At 34.7% G+C, this 15,867-nt stretch overlaps 1 protein-coding gene across 1 annotated transcript in view; it reads right to left on the bottom strand.

Moving 5' to 3' along the window:
- The window catches only part of LOC128223959 (epithelial membrane protein 2-like), a 49,103-nt gene extending 35,256 nt beyond the window's left edge, over positions 1 to 13,847 (bottom strand). The window contains exon 1 of the mRNA XM_052933491.1: positions 12,547 to 13,847. Within this exon, the coding sequence (XP_052789451.1) occupies positions 12,547 to 12,820 (274 nt within the window). The 5' untranslated portion in view covers positions 12,821 to 13,847. The remainder of the gene's footprint in view (positions 1 to 12,546) is intronic.
- Between the last annotated feature and the right edge of the window lie 2,020 nt (positions 13,848 to 15,867).

Here is a 15,867-nt window from a genome sequence, read left to right on the forward strand (position 1 = left end):
TGGGATATTGTTTAATAACTTCTATACCCTTCATTCAATTGACTTAATACTTTACACAATTGTTCAGGACCATCACCCAATGAGGTTACATAACTCCATATCCTAAATACAAGTTATGGCCCCTGATTGACTTAGATTAAAGTTTTAGGCAAGTAAAAGTTAAGGGCAAGTTGGGATTTTAATAAAAAAACTTCTATGCACTTAATAAAATTCAAAATTATTTACGACCATCTTACAACAAGAAACATAACTCCATTTTAAGCCTTACTACAAATTATGGCCCTTGATTTTTTTGTTTTTGATTTTTGTTTAATTTCCTTCTTAACCACATTTTCATAATGGGAAATCAAGTTATTTAAATGACTTGCGTCATTGTTTGGGCGGGCTGGTGGGAGGGCAGCATCAAAGTCAACTTATGTATCGAATACTTTCAGTTAGGTTTGACATAAAGAGAACAAACTTGATATTATTACATCGTTATTGTATTCTAAGTCAAAGCGGCTTAGTCGAGAGCGCTGTCTAACGACAGCTCTTGTTGACATATTGTAATCATTTTCACTCATTTTCACTCATTGCATATTTTTTCTGCTACAATGTTATAGCGTTTCCATGTGTATCATTTAGTTTTCACATTATTACTTCTCTCATGATTCAGTGCTTATATCATTTTATGTAAATTTTTCTTTTTGTTCAATTGTAAATAATGACAAATGCTGCTCAAAAGAGTGTGATAATGGATATACTCTTCCTGTCATTCATGTTATTTGATAATTGCCAGCTGCGTCATCTTCCATGAATTGCATTACTTTCACTTTGCCTCAGATTTAATAGTATGTGTGGTGGTTTAATGTTGTTGCTATTAGAACAGGGGTTATTTTGATAAGCCAAATATCCTGTACATTATCATTTCGCCAAAGTAGTTCATTATAGATTCATATAACACTACAGACTGGTTAATTGTAATGGTAAACAATTTTTCAATTCTTTTAAAAGAAATCCATCCTTTGATATAGCCTTCATCTTACACCATTGTTTCCTAGAGCTTTACCTTGCATTTTTGTCATTCATGCATGGTTGAAATACATTTCAAGGGACTAGACACCAGATGATACCATTGCAAGATGAAAAATAACTGTCCAAAACTTATGTAATTCTTATCTTAGTGTACATTTTAATTGAGTTTTTAGACCGAGTAAATTCCATTTATTTAAAACAAAAAGCTTCTGAGTGTGTCTTGTAAAAATCACAGGACCCCTACATGCTATTCTTTAGTGTATACACATAGCTGAGACAGGGATAGAAATATTTATTTTTTCATTTACAATTTTGCATTTTTATCTCATACTAGCCCTAATTCATAAGTTCAGTCTGTTTTAAGGAAAAATTTAACTTGCTGATTTTGGTACTTTTGGTTCACCCCCAATTGATCTAATAAACCCTGGTATAATATTGGTAATTATGGAGAAATAAAGACATACTTTATAAGTAATATTAATTGGACTCAACTACAGACCTATTCAGATTATGAAATAAAATACTGCATAATAACTTTTATTAAATCATAGACCAACTATAAAAACGCACAAAAGAGAATGTTTCCTTTTCATACACCTTGTTCTTTTTTTCTGAAATTGAACTGCTGGTGTTAAGGCATTGGTCTAAGACAGGTGTTGTTGACTGTTGATATGTAAATTTAACCAGCTACGATAACAACATAATATGCATACACCACTGTCAGCATTTTAACTGCAACAGCTAAAGAAGAACCTCCAATAGCTATACTCTTATATTAGCTGCCATTTATAAATCATATTCAACATTTAATTGTTTTAATCTATTTTGGATTACATTTTTCCTTTGAAATTCATTAAAAACATTTACAACCTATCAATAAAATTTATATCTGTATGCACTTCAGTGTTCATGTTTTGTGGTTTTCTTCTTACCAAAGCCAAAATAGTTGTTGTCATAGCCTATTAGTTGTTACCCAATTTTTTAACATTGCCGTGCTTAAGCTAGGCCTAAAAAGCAGAAGGCAGTGACCTGCTTCCCTTTCCCGACTCGTTGCTGTATTACTATTCCCCACTGTGCTCTTTTGTTAGACGGAGCTTCCATCAATAATTATGAATTATATTTGATATTCAAAATATCAATTCAAAAAAAGTTTAAAAATAATACAGACACATAATTGTGATACTTATTTGAGATAAAAGCAACCCTTACCATTTGTATTGGTATTGAGAGTAGTTACAACGCATGCACAATATCTTTTGAACATTGACCCTTGCAAATGCCCCATTAGCGCTCTTTCAATGCACATCAGAAGATCACAGTCTGACCTTGCACCCTGCTCTTTTTTTTCCTGAATTCCCACTTAAGAAACTTTCTTCTACAAAACAATACCAGACTAGGAGTGATGTACTGTCTGATTCAATCTCCTCTTTCCACACATGTGACATTCATACAACCAGTTGAAACTCTCCTGCTGCCAGCTTTAAGCAGTACCGTCCCTCAGCACTTTCAGTGCTTTGATTATGACATGGTAGTGTCAAAATCGTTCAATGTTAAGTCCGGAAGCCACTTGAATTAATGACTTGACACAAACACTCGAAAAATCATGTTTTCCATGCATTACAATTGTTTTACGAATTAATTTGAGTTACGCAATTTGCCTAGTATGTATTTTGTTCTAAACGATATTTAATCCACTAGAATAAATAGTTCATAGTTTAAAGAGGGCCATTTTAAGCATTAATCTAGTTTCAGGACCCAGACAGTCATATATAATGATCCAGAAGCACCAGAAAATAAATAGCATTGTATCTGTTTCTTATATGTTCAGAAAGCATCCAGTTAAAGGCGCACAATATAGGGTTGATACCAAAAAATCATTTTAATGCATTGTCGTGTTTAACTCATTCGACGTAATGGATTAAAACAAACAAAAATGATACGATATAGGTACATATAAAAATATATAAGCGATGGTTTGGCGCCTTTAAAATGGGGATTTCGTGGCCACGTAGCTATTAATTCAAAGAACCCATTAATAAATGCTGATATTTATTAATCTATACCTTACTCGTTAAGAGTTTTTATCATTAACGTAAAATGAGTTAAAGATGATAATGCATTGAAATAAATGAATGTTATTTTTCCCGTGAATAATAAACGTTGTCTACAGAATCTTAATTTTGATTCAAGATGTCCCGGAAAACGATTTCAGCAACTAAAATGTGAAACAACAATACAAGCAATAACAAACGGTCCATTTGATCAATAGTGATAATGAAACTTTCTGTCCGAGGACTGAAGACGAAATTCCTACAAGCGAGCACTTTTATTACATTGACATTAGTTTAGATGAACAAACAAAAATCTCAGAGGGTATTTTCTCCTCCCGGGAGAACAAATGGGGGTTTCATCGCCATATATTTGTTCTCTGTAGGTAATCAATATCCTTCGTGAAAATAGATTATGTGGGTATATCTTGTTACTAGTATCATCTGATGTTTCGCCGATATGAATGCTTATGATTTCATAACCGTACACATTAGAGTAAATCAAGAAAAACGCATTTTTATTACTTCATTACAATCTAGAACAAGTTAACTCCAACATGGAAAGGAACTTGTATAAGAAAATGCCTGTCCTCCAATCCATTCATAAACATTCTACACACTTTACATCTGTACATTGATTTTCTTGTGTATATTGAACTGAATAAACACGTTTAAACTTAACGCCTTTCGTCTTTGGTTTCAGTCCGTTGAAGATTTTTAGGACAATACCAACAGTCGAGGGTATTCTGTGTGGGTATAACTAAGCACGTTGAATGTGTCAAGATGGATATTGAACTCCTGTATAATAGCAATCTGTTTCGGTTTCAATAAACAGTTATATATTTTGACCAGGCAGGAGTAGCATGAATTGGTATCATAGATAGAAGCAAGGACTATGCAATGTTTAAAGAAAACAAGATAATACCTAACGGGAAATAAAATAACCCCATGCCGACAAATTACTGCTTATTCAACACCGGCTATTCCAAGAACTGTATGTGTGTAATCTAGGTCTGCTTAGGAAATGTATGCAATATGTTATGAAGTTATTCTGGTTAGCTCAAAATTAAATGAAAAGAGTACAGAAGATTATCCACTGAACAGAATGGAATAACCAGTAAAAAGTTGAAGTATAGACTTTAAAATCCGTGCATTACGATATCAGATTGTTTTTATCAAATTAGGGAAATGAACTAAAGTCTTGTCCGAAATACTAAAACTATGAAAAAAAGTTTACGCAACGATGTGGATTTCATAACAGTGTAGTTACAAAGTCGTTCAAGTCTAAGTGTAGACTCCACTTAAATGATCCACTTTCAAGAACACTCCAAAAGTCATTTTCACCAAGGATCAAAAATAGTTTACAAGTAAATTTTAGATTAGCAATTTGTATGATATGCTCAAGATTTTTTTTACATCCAACCCGTGTGTGTAAGCAGATTTGGGTTGTTTTTTAACTTTACAATCTTAATTCACTTATATGAATGTCGTTTTAATAAGTAATTTAGAATCAATAGTTTTCCAGAAACACAAGACAACTTCAAAATAACATTTATATGTTTTTTACAATGTGCAAAATGGCATAATAAGAGCAGTAACGTTTTTTTCCCGTAAATAATAATCGTGGTTTATATTATCTTTTTTTTTTTCAAGCTGTACCGGAAACCCAGTTCAGCACCTTAAACGTGAAACAACAATACAAGCAAAAACAAACGATTCATTTGATAAATCGCGATAAAGAAACTTTCGGTCCTAGGACTGAAGACGAAATTCCTACAACCAAGCCCTTGACATATGTTCAGGTGGGCAAACAGAAATCACAGAGGGTATGCTCTCCTCCCGGGAGAGCACATTGACGTTTCATCGTCATATGTCTGTTTTCTGGGGGTAATCAATGTCGTAGACGAACATAGATAATGTGGGTATAACTTTTTACTAGTGAAATAGGACGTTTATCGATGCGAATGCTATTAAATGGTCTTATAACCGAACAAAGCAAAGATCAAGAATAAACAACTTTTGTCTTTGGTCATTAGACGGCGGAGAGTTGCAAGGGCAGTGCAAGATGTCATACAATGTATTATGTTACAACATGTGCTCTCGTGTTGGCCTACGCATGTTGATTGTGTCTCGGTGGACATTGAACCTTTTCTATAACATTCTGCTTCAGTTTCAATGAACAGTTATATATTTTGACTAGGCATGAGGAAGGTATCTTAAGGTAAAAACATACACTGTTTTGAGTAAGGAGTAAAGGTTATAAGAATGTATTCACCAAAATAAATGGTTTATTGAGGCACGATATATATTATACTAATAAACTAGCTTAGTGTTTATCAGCATATTTCATTCATCTACTGACCCGCACTCTGTTGACATCGACTGATTTACTTGATTTAAAATAAAAAACGGCTGACCGCTGATGAGCCAACATAAATTTTGAGAAGATTTGAAAAATACTCCCATCGCATAAAATGTAGAACGTTGAACGCTTTTGTGTTATAGTTTATCACTAAAGTGTGTATTAAGACCAATGTGTAGACAGTGTCCTCTATGGTAATTCATACTCAGATGTCTAAAACGTAATACCACATTCGTTTGCATTGTATTTTATTTCGGTTTCAACCCATTTGAATGTTCACATGAGTGATCAGACCGCAATTTACAGGACACCTTAAGGCTTCAGTTAGCCAAAATACATACTACACAAGTAAATTAACTTTATTTGATATTTTTTATAAAGATAAATGTGATAATTCATATTTAAAGTCTAAAAAATCTTAAAGATGTTAATAAAATACAAAAACAGTGAGCTTAGTTTAATCCTGATATAATAATGGACTTCAGAAATTTCAAGAAATGGGGGCCAGATCCTGTTATATATAGTATTTAGGAAAAAGTTATCAGCATCAACATCACCATTGGAAACTGTTAAAGCAATTTCCATAATTGTCTACAATTCCCCGGAGAATGTTTGACAGGCGAATCGTCTGTGTAATCATTTAAATGTTTACTTTCTATTTATATCATCTTGATTAAAGAGATCAAATTATATTGAGGCAATTTTATAAATGGCAATATAAACGATAAATAATTCTAAGAAACCAGCGGTTAATTGTGTTCGAAGGTTTGAATATTTAAACTTATAAGAGATTGTTCCTGACCGGTAATGGATATTTAGGCGTTGATTACCCAGGGAATAGAAGAGAAATGTAATACCGTATTTGACGACAACGAAATAAACTCTCTTTTTCAATACGGCGTTAAAAGATGACCTTGACCTATGGTTTATAGTCAGCCAGATACAATCCGAAATTGTACAATATTTCTATTATTTTTCTCGTTTAGCCTTAAAATATCACAAGTCTTCCTATCCTGAGGAAAAAAAAAATCGCAAAAAATGAGATATATTCAAGTTTTAAACAATCACAGAGCTAAAAGATTGTATTCGATACTTATTCGATACTCATTTACTTTATTCGACTTTCTTTAACATGGCCAATAAGATTTCTAGTGTCACTTTACACTCTTCGCAATGGCCAATGGGATTTCTAGTTTCATTTTATAATGATCAATGAAAACTTGAGTTATATTCAGTTCATTTCACAGGAAGTCAGGATATATTCATTCGGCTTATGGCTTAAAACAACTAATACCACAGGGACATGCCAAGGGGCCTAAATTTTAATAAAGGTCCTGTTTTAAGGCACGTGGATCAAGGTTAAACAAGAACAGAAACAAGAGCCCTACAAGATTACAAACATAACGCAGCTATCAGCAAGTCTTTATTGATAACTGCTGGTATAACCATCGGGAAATCTACAAAGTGAGGGCTGTGTGAAGTTAGCTAAACATACGACATTGGACATTGGACATTCAAAATCGAATGTTGTGCTGCCACGACATTGGACATTGGACATTCAAAAGTGAAAGTCGTGCTAGCCAACATTGGACATTGGACATTCAAAATAGAATGTTGTGCTGGTACGACATTGGACATTGGACATTCAAAAATGAAAGTCGTGCTGGCACGACATTGGACATTGGACATTCAAAATCTAATGTTGTGCTGGCACGACATTGGACATTGGACATTCAAAAGTGAAAGTCGTGCTAGCACGACATTGGACATTGGACATTCAAAATCGAATGTTGTGCTGGCACGACATTGGACATTGGACATTCAAAAGTGAAAGTCGTGCTAGCACGACATTGGACATTGGACATTCAAAAGTGAAAGTCGTGCTAGTGTCGCGTAATGCCACCGCTCACTTAACTTTCGTGATAGTTCTTAAGTTCACAACCAACAACAGTTCCCGTGTTTTTAGTCTTTATTCATATTCTGTTCTTACTTAAATATCATATAGACTATAAGTCTATTCCATGCCCAAAACCTACTCTCTACTTACATTACAATATGCGTTCATATATACTACTTTTTTCGTCTAGCTCGTGACAGGTGTGCATATTTAATTTCTTGTTATATACAAAAGACGTATTCTACAGTCATGAACTGTCAAGCTAATTTGACTAATAGCCAACGGCTATCACGAACTGTCAACAAGTAAATCTATATTTGATCATCATGATGAAATATTTGCTTTTTGTTACAAATAAACTTTGAATCTTACTATTGATTTTTGTTATTACTTTAAAGTGTTTCATACGTAACTTTTATGTTACGTGACACTTTAAAGTGTTTATACGTAACTACGTTACGTGACACTAGCACGACATTGGACATTGGACATTCAAAATCGAATGTTGTGCTGGCACGACATTGGACATTCAAAATCGAATGTTGTGCTGGCACGACATTGGACATTGGACATTCAAAAGTGAAAGTCGTGCTAGCACGATATTGGACATTGGACACTCAAAATCGAATGTTGTGCTAGCACGACATTGGACATTGGACATTCAAAATGGAATGTTGTGCTGCCACGACATTGGACATTGGACATTCAAAAGTGAAAGTCGTGCTGGCACGACATTGGACATTGGACATTCAAAATCGAATGTTGTGCTAGCACGACATTGGACATTGGACATTCAAAATTGAATGTTGTGCTAGCACGACATTGGACATTGGACATTCAAAATGGAATGTTGTGCTGCCACGACATTGGAAATTGGACATTCAAAATCGAATGTTGTGCAAGCACGACATTGGACATTGGACATTCAAAATGGAATGTTGTGCTAGCACGACATTGGACATTGGACATTCAAAATCGAATGTTGTGCTGCCACGACATTGGACATTGGACATTCAAAATCGAATGTTGTGCTGGCACGACATTGGACATTGGACATTCAAAAGTGAAAGTTGTGCTAGCACGACATTGGACATTCAAAATGGAATGTTGTGCTAGCACGACATTGGACATTGGACATTCAAAATGGAATGTTGTGCTGCCACGACATTGGACATTGGACATTCAAAAGTGAAAGTCGTGCTGGCACGACATTGGACATTCAAAATCGAATGTTGTGCTGGCACGACATTGGACATTCAAAATCGAATGTTGTGCTGGCACGACATTGGACATTGGACATTCAAAATCGAATGTTGTGCTGGTAAGACATTGGACATTGGACATTCAAAATCGAATGTTGTGCTGGCAGTAGATATATCACTAAATAATGATCCTTTACAATTGTAATTGTATGACCTCAATATGAATTATTGTTTGGTGGGACGCAATTTTGCAATCGATTGTGTTTTCTTTTTCTCATAAATTGTGTTGATTGCTTTAATTGTTGATATACAACATACGCCTTATTTCAATTTAGATATTTTTAATCCATCAAGGGTGGACAGCCGGAATATGTTCAGTAGAGGTGTTATATTTTTATTGCTCAATATAATCCGCAGAAACAAAAGCGCTTTTACTAGCTCTTTCATTTCACATTTTATTACTTTTATAATCATCAAAGACTTTTGTTTGAAAAATAACTTATACAAGGTTTGCATACTTTTGGTGACCGATCAAAAAACCTGATATCAAAAAGGAATCGGCCATTTTGTGAACAGATCTAAGTAAACAACACAGCACAACATTCGATTTTGAATGTCCAATGTCCAATGTCGTGCCAGCACGACTTTCACTTTTGAATGTCCAATGTCCAATGTCGTGCCAGCACAACATTCGAATTTGAATGTCCAATGTCGTGCCAGCACAACATTCGGTTTTTGAATGTCCATTGTCCAATGTCTTGCTAGCACAACATTCGATTTTGAATGTCCAATGTCGTGCTAGCACGACTTTCACTTTTGAATGTCCAATGTCCAATGTCGTGCCAGCACAACATTCGATTTTGAATGTCCAATGTCGTGCCAGCACGACTTTCACTTTTGAATGTCCAATGTCCAATGTCGTGCCAGCACAACATTCGATTTTGAATGTCCAATGTCCAAAGTCGTGCCAGCACGACTTTCACTTTTGAATGTCCAATGTCCAATGTCGTGCCAGCACAACATTCGATTTTGAATGCCCAATGTCCAATGTCGTGCTAGCACGACTTTCACTTTTGAATGTCCAATGTCCAATGTCGTGCCAGCACAACATTCGATTTTGAATGTCCAATGTCGTGCCAGCACGACTTTCACTTTTGAATGTCCAATGTCGTGCCAGCACAACATTCGATTTTGAATGTCCAATGTCCAATGTCGTGCTAGCACGACTTTCACTTTCGAATGTCCAATGTCCAATGTCCTGCCAGCACAACATTCGATTTTGAATGTCCAATGTCCAATGTCGTGCCAGCACGACTTTCATTTTTGAATGTCCAATGTCCAATGTCGTGCCAGCACAACATTCGATTTTCAATGTCCAATGTCGTGCCAGCACAATATTCGATTTTGAATGTCCAATGTCCAATGTCGTGCCAGCACAACATTCGATTTTGAATGTCTAATGTCCAATGTCGTGCTAGCACGACTTTCACTTTTTAATGTCCAATGTCCAATGTCGTGCCAGCACAACATTCGATTTTGAATGTCCAATGTCGTATGTTTAGCTAACTTCACACAGCCCAAAGTGAGTAACTATTCAATGGTAGTTTAAACCGAGGTACGGGCGACCACATCCAAAAGCCAAAGTAAGACAGACAATCGGCAAGAAACTTACAATACAAAGGCTTAAAATATGATATATTTTCTATGGTTTCATGTCCAAAAACATCATCTTTTTTCATTTGGCAAGATGTTTCTTGAGATCGTCCTGTTACCCAAAACTATTAATCATGTTATCCATCTATACAGTCCGTATCAGCATCACTGGTATTGTAAAAGGCAAACTAACTTTATATTCAAAAGAAAGAAGAAATAAATTAAACAAATGATAAAAAAGATATTTATAAGGTAATAAAAAGGCTAAGGGTCGGGGCAATAAAAGAATAGGTCTGAAAACCGGAAAAAAAACATATTTGCTTAACGCCAAACAGACGCAGTTTTCAAAATTTTCATAATTCTATTTTTCAAAAAATGTTAAAATTTAGGTCTACAGTCAACAATATGGAAAGCGCGTATCAGGATTAATAGAGTTTTGATTTTTTAATGGGAAACAGTTGCTCGAGTTGATAACTCCATTAATATCCCATCTGCCTAGGGAACGTGTGTTTCTGTTAGCCGCTGTACGTACATCATTTATCTTTGACACATTTTAATACTGCGTACAATTAAACGGTAAAAGCTTTTGTGCGTGTGTTCCAAATTTCATTTTAGTCTGTATATTTCTACTATTATATTGAAAATAGACACAAAAGAAGACTAGAATTTTCTTCCTGCCACCTGTTTGTGTCAGTTAGTAGCGATACACATTATGGTTTTAAACGTGCAATGATAACCATGTGATTGACAAAAGAGATTAGGTATTAAGGCTAGGCACTGTGTATGATCATGAGGTTAACGAAAAAGAGAAGTTATCTGCATGCAGTACTATGTAGGAACATGATGTTGACAAAAGAGAGAAGTTATCGGAGTATTGTAATGAACATGATATTGATAGAAGAGAGTTTTCTTCTGAGTAAAGTTTTAGTCATGAACATGATATTGATAGAAGAGAGAAGTTATCTGAGTAAAGTACTACATATGAACATGATATTGGCAAAATACAGATGTTATCTGAGTAAAGTACTATGTATGAAGTGCAATCAAAGATCATAAGGGTGACAAAAAGAGAATTGTTGTTTGAGAGAAGTACACTGTAGGATCATATGATGACAATAGAGGGAAGTTATCTGATGAAGTGCAAATGTACGAGCATGAGGTCGACAAAAGAGAGAAGCAATTGGCGAGAAGTGCAATGTATGAATATGATGTTGACATTAAAGGGAAAGTTTTTGAGGGAGGAAAATGTATGATCTCATCCAGTAAAGTAATGATTATAATGAGGATCAATGGAAACACGACTCAAAGACGTTCCAATGCTTGAGAGGGAATGACTTTGATATAACGAAATTAATTATAGCAGCTTTGTAACACATAGAAACACACATGGAATAAGAAACCATCTTTGGCAACACATCAATACACGTACTAAGTATTTTTCGTAATGTAGGTGCAAGTTGCAGACATAAACGCATAATGCTGTGATGGGCGAAAGTTTTAAAGCCGTTTTATTGTTCAATAGCCTTCAGCCTAATCACTCCCAGTCCTGATTCTATTAAAGCGCACCATAGCAGAACTCAATGGATACGCGTTAGTGTAATTCGAAGGCTTTTCTATCCTCTTTGTGAAATGTTACATTCTGGGAACATTAATGGCGGGTTCAATAGTTCACGGCGGACCGCTAACGCTACGCAGCGGAATTCCGTGATATATTAGAATGTGCCATACAATTTGTGTAAAATAAACGATGATCACTATCTATCATGAATATCAGCGGTGATAAGCTGGGTATAAATCTGCATGTCAAACAAATTTCATTCGCAGACGCACGCATCTGTTAACAACATCGAAAAAAATAGCCTGGATGTTTCATGCAGATAAGAATTGACTCATAAAGAAGTTTGGTATAAAGCTGCACATAATTATAATGTACGTGAACTGCCGTACGCTAGTTTATGCTGCACAAGCTGCAATCGTATGTACGAGACAATTCTGATAACGAAGCAAGTAGTATAGTTTTAAAAAAGCGACCAAACTGACACATATAAGATACTCTTAACGTTTATTATTAAGCTTCTTAACTTTTAAACGGATTTCATCTCAGATAATTGGGGAAATGTATACCAGTTTGTTCCCGAAAACAGAAGAAGAAAACAATTACACTTAATTTTCTTCTCGTTTGCGTTTCTATAAAAACGTAGCGGTTTCTACGGAAACCGACACTTGATTAGTAAAATAGAATGACAACAATTGTCATTATTGATTGTGGCAATTTATATGTTAATAGGTTTTTAATAAAAAAAATAATGGATATTTCATATAGATTGTGGCTCAACGAGCTCGAGAACTGATATAACGAAGTATGTATACCTTCTGTTGAAGGGTCGTCATTTTTGGTCCGAGTAACCTTGCAGATTCTCCATAGTCCACTATACACCCTGTGAATATACTTGGAGGTTGCATTCTGATACAGACCACCTTCAATATAGAACAGCAGCCACGAGTCCGTGCTCACAGCGATAATCTCCATCAAAAATCCCAAAATCGTCAATGCCGTAAATCCAAACATCAGCTTTTTTTCAAAAGCAGCTCTCTCACTTTTATTCATATTCCCGCAACAATCGTTGATAAGTTTGAAACACATATTTGCCCTTCTTTGTTTACGTTATTTCTAAAATAAAACAATAAACAAGATTACACCTCTGTGCTACTTTGAAATTTACACAGCAAAAAACGGAGTTACAGAAAACCAAATCTTGCGAAAATCTCCAATTCTTGTCCTGCTTTCACACTTAGTAAGCGGTCCCATCTGTAGAGATAATTATGTTTCCCGTTCATTTCTGTGACAACAGAGGCTTAATGCAAAGAACAATGAGATTCCAGTACTGCTCTGCTGCCTCCGAGCTCACATGCAGAAGCTACATACATGTTGTTGTCTTCGAGTACACAGTCGGCGAAAACTAATGTCAGCAAGAAAATGCCGTATGTTCGTATAGCCTCTACCTGTACATTAAGTGCGAACGCTTGGAGTACATGATAGAAATATAAACAAATCTAAGCCGAGCACCTGTACTTGATTATTTAAAGACTCCGATCGGCACTGGTCCCTATGAATCTATTATCTCAACCAGTCTCTTCATAAACCCCCATAGAGCATCAACAAATGAAAATATGATGCCGTAATTGATACATCGTAATATTATCCAGAAATGCAAAGAAACAGAGCACCTATAAATAATGGATCCTGCACTAATAGTACGCGCGGTGATATTCGAATTTCATAACAACTGGATATCTCCGCTCGCTGAAACATTCTCTTCACATTTAAATTAAGTTAAGTTCCAGCTTCCATTTTGCCGCCCATGTAACGCGTAAGCACTTTCAAAACTAGATGGAAAATAATCGAACGATAATATCAAACACTAACGCTGTCTCCTCGGTAGTGGCTTATGTATACCATTAGAAATAACAGACGATTTTATGTGATAACTGAAAGTTAAACGTTGGAAGGAAAGCCATAATGTTCATAAAGCAAATTGATATTTTCAGCCGCGATGTTCTAGATCCATTAGCGGCAATAACAATGTCTGCAGTACATCAGTCACTTTAGCGGTTTGAAAGCGATCAAAAAGGCAACAAATCTGGGAAGCCAGTCCGTATTTTCAATTAATCTAATAGCAAACTGAAACGCAATACCAATCTGAACAGCATTGTATGAAATATTAATGTGAGTAGGCGATTGTATCGATATAAAGAAAGGGAGGCTGGCAGCGTGTTACCGCTACCGTATCGAATGATCCTGATGGTTTACGCCGATAGTGACAATGTTATTATGTTTGGAGAGTGTAGGGTAAGCAAATATTTGACGATTCAGAGCGAAATGTCAGTTCATTGTTTTATATATCTACTATAAGGATAAAGGACAATACAATATAAATATTTCATAGATTTTTTTATTTTATTTTAATTATGCTTTCCTGTGGAAAATGTATTAATGCAATTTCATTGATATATCACGGAAAGGTGAAGATATCATTTAGATATTTGTCACTGTTTCAAAACAAATCTTCACGTTCCCTTCCGAATTAAACGTCAGTGCGCGCAGTGCTGGGATACAATTTCAATGATATCATTTCCGCAATAAAGCAAATTTTGCTTACAATTTGACGTTTATTTCTGAAAAACTACATTATTTGAACTATCATTTTAATCAAAAACAGTGTCATTTCGAAATATGTTTCACCTCGTGGACATCAAAAGTGTATATATCATCGAGTTGATGCTTTTCGATGAAACATGGAGTTTTATCAGTGAAAGAATAACATTGAATTCATTTTCATTTCAAACTAACGAGTCAACTTAAAGAACTACAAAAGTCAATTGTAGTTACTTCCCCTTGATCAAAACTAAATACCTCAATTTTGAACCAGTTAAGTTTGCCAATTTTTATTTTTGATATATGTTAAAATGAATTGATTTAAGAAAATAAACATAACTTACTGTTTATTGTAAATTAATATGATAAGCCTGTATTTAAAGTGGCACTCTTATTCAAAATCAATACATAAACATGTTTAACAAACATAAATTTTGACTGATAAACCTTAAACTACTTACTAAATAATGCATTTATGGAAAATATTAACTACTGATAACGAGATTGTAACCGTGTATTTAATAGCAGAAAGCGCAAAAATATTAAATGATTGGTGAATGCTAAAAGATTAACTGTGGTCTACTATAGACTCATAAGGCAGAAATACTGTGGTTTATGCTCATTTCTTTCAAATTTAACTCTATATCCTTCATAAGAACCATTGTTTTTGACATTTATTTATCCTTTTTGGAATATTAAAACAATATTATGATTTATTATTAATTGTGGTAAATCTTCTTTGGGAGTAAGAGTGCATCTTTAAACCTTTTATTAAAGCTGAGTGTTCGGACATATGCTTTGGCACAATATATTAAAGACGAAAACAACTGCTCTAACATTATTCGGTGTTATATTATCTATGTGTTACATTTTTAAACTGTATGTCTTTTTTTAAGAACTTCCCGGGAAATTCACAAACAGATTGACTGATCAACTAAAACAACCCACCACGCCTAAAAATATTTGTCAACAACGAGCAAACGAGCCGTCTTCAAGCGAATCCGACTCGTCATTGACAGTTATGGGTGATCTTGAAACAAAAAGTTTGTGAAATGTTTTCAGTCATAAGTTATTCAATATTTGTTTTACTTCAAACCTCGACCTTTTAAATGTTCATTCAGTAAAATGCAATTATTGTAATTTGGTCATGTAATCATTCCCTGTTAGAAACAAGCATGCATAAACTGTTATTATACTGATCATTTATAAAAAAAGGATGATTTTTTATAAATTGAAACACGAGTAAATAAAACTTTAAAAAATATTTTGGAGAAGCCGGCATATGATCGACAATCTACGTAAGCGGCCATCAACATTTTACGGGAGGGGCTCCTATGGTAAGACAGGTCTCAAAGGGTTATTCCAAAAAGTCAAATTCTGGAAAATTTAAGTTTAAAACTGCTGATTACACTGTAAGATCGTATTTTATTTCACTCGTGGTATTTTATATTAAACTCGTGTTATAAAATACGGTCTTACACTGAAAATCACAAGTATCCTCCATTCCTTTTTTTTCTTCAGTTTTTCACATGTTC

The sequence above is a fragment of the Mya arenaria genome, chromosome 2 (genome assembly GCF_026914265.1).
Source record: "Mya arenaria isolate MELC-2E11 chromosome 2, ASM2691426v1".
Classification (NCBI taxonomy): Eukaryota; Metazoa; Mollusca; class Bivalvia; order Myida; family Myidae; genus Mya; species Mya arenaria.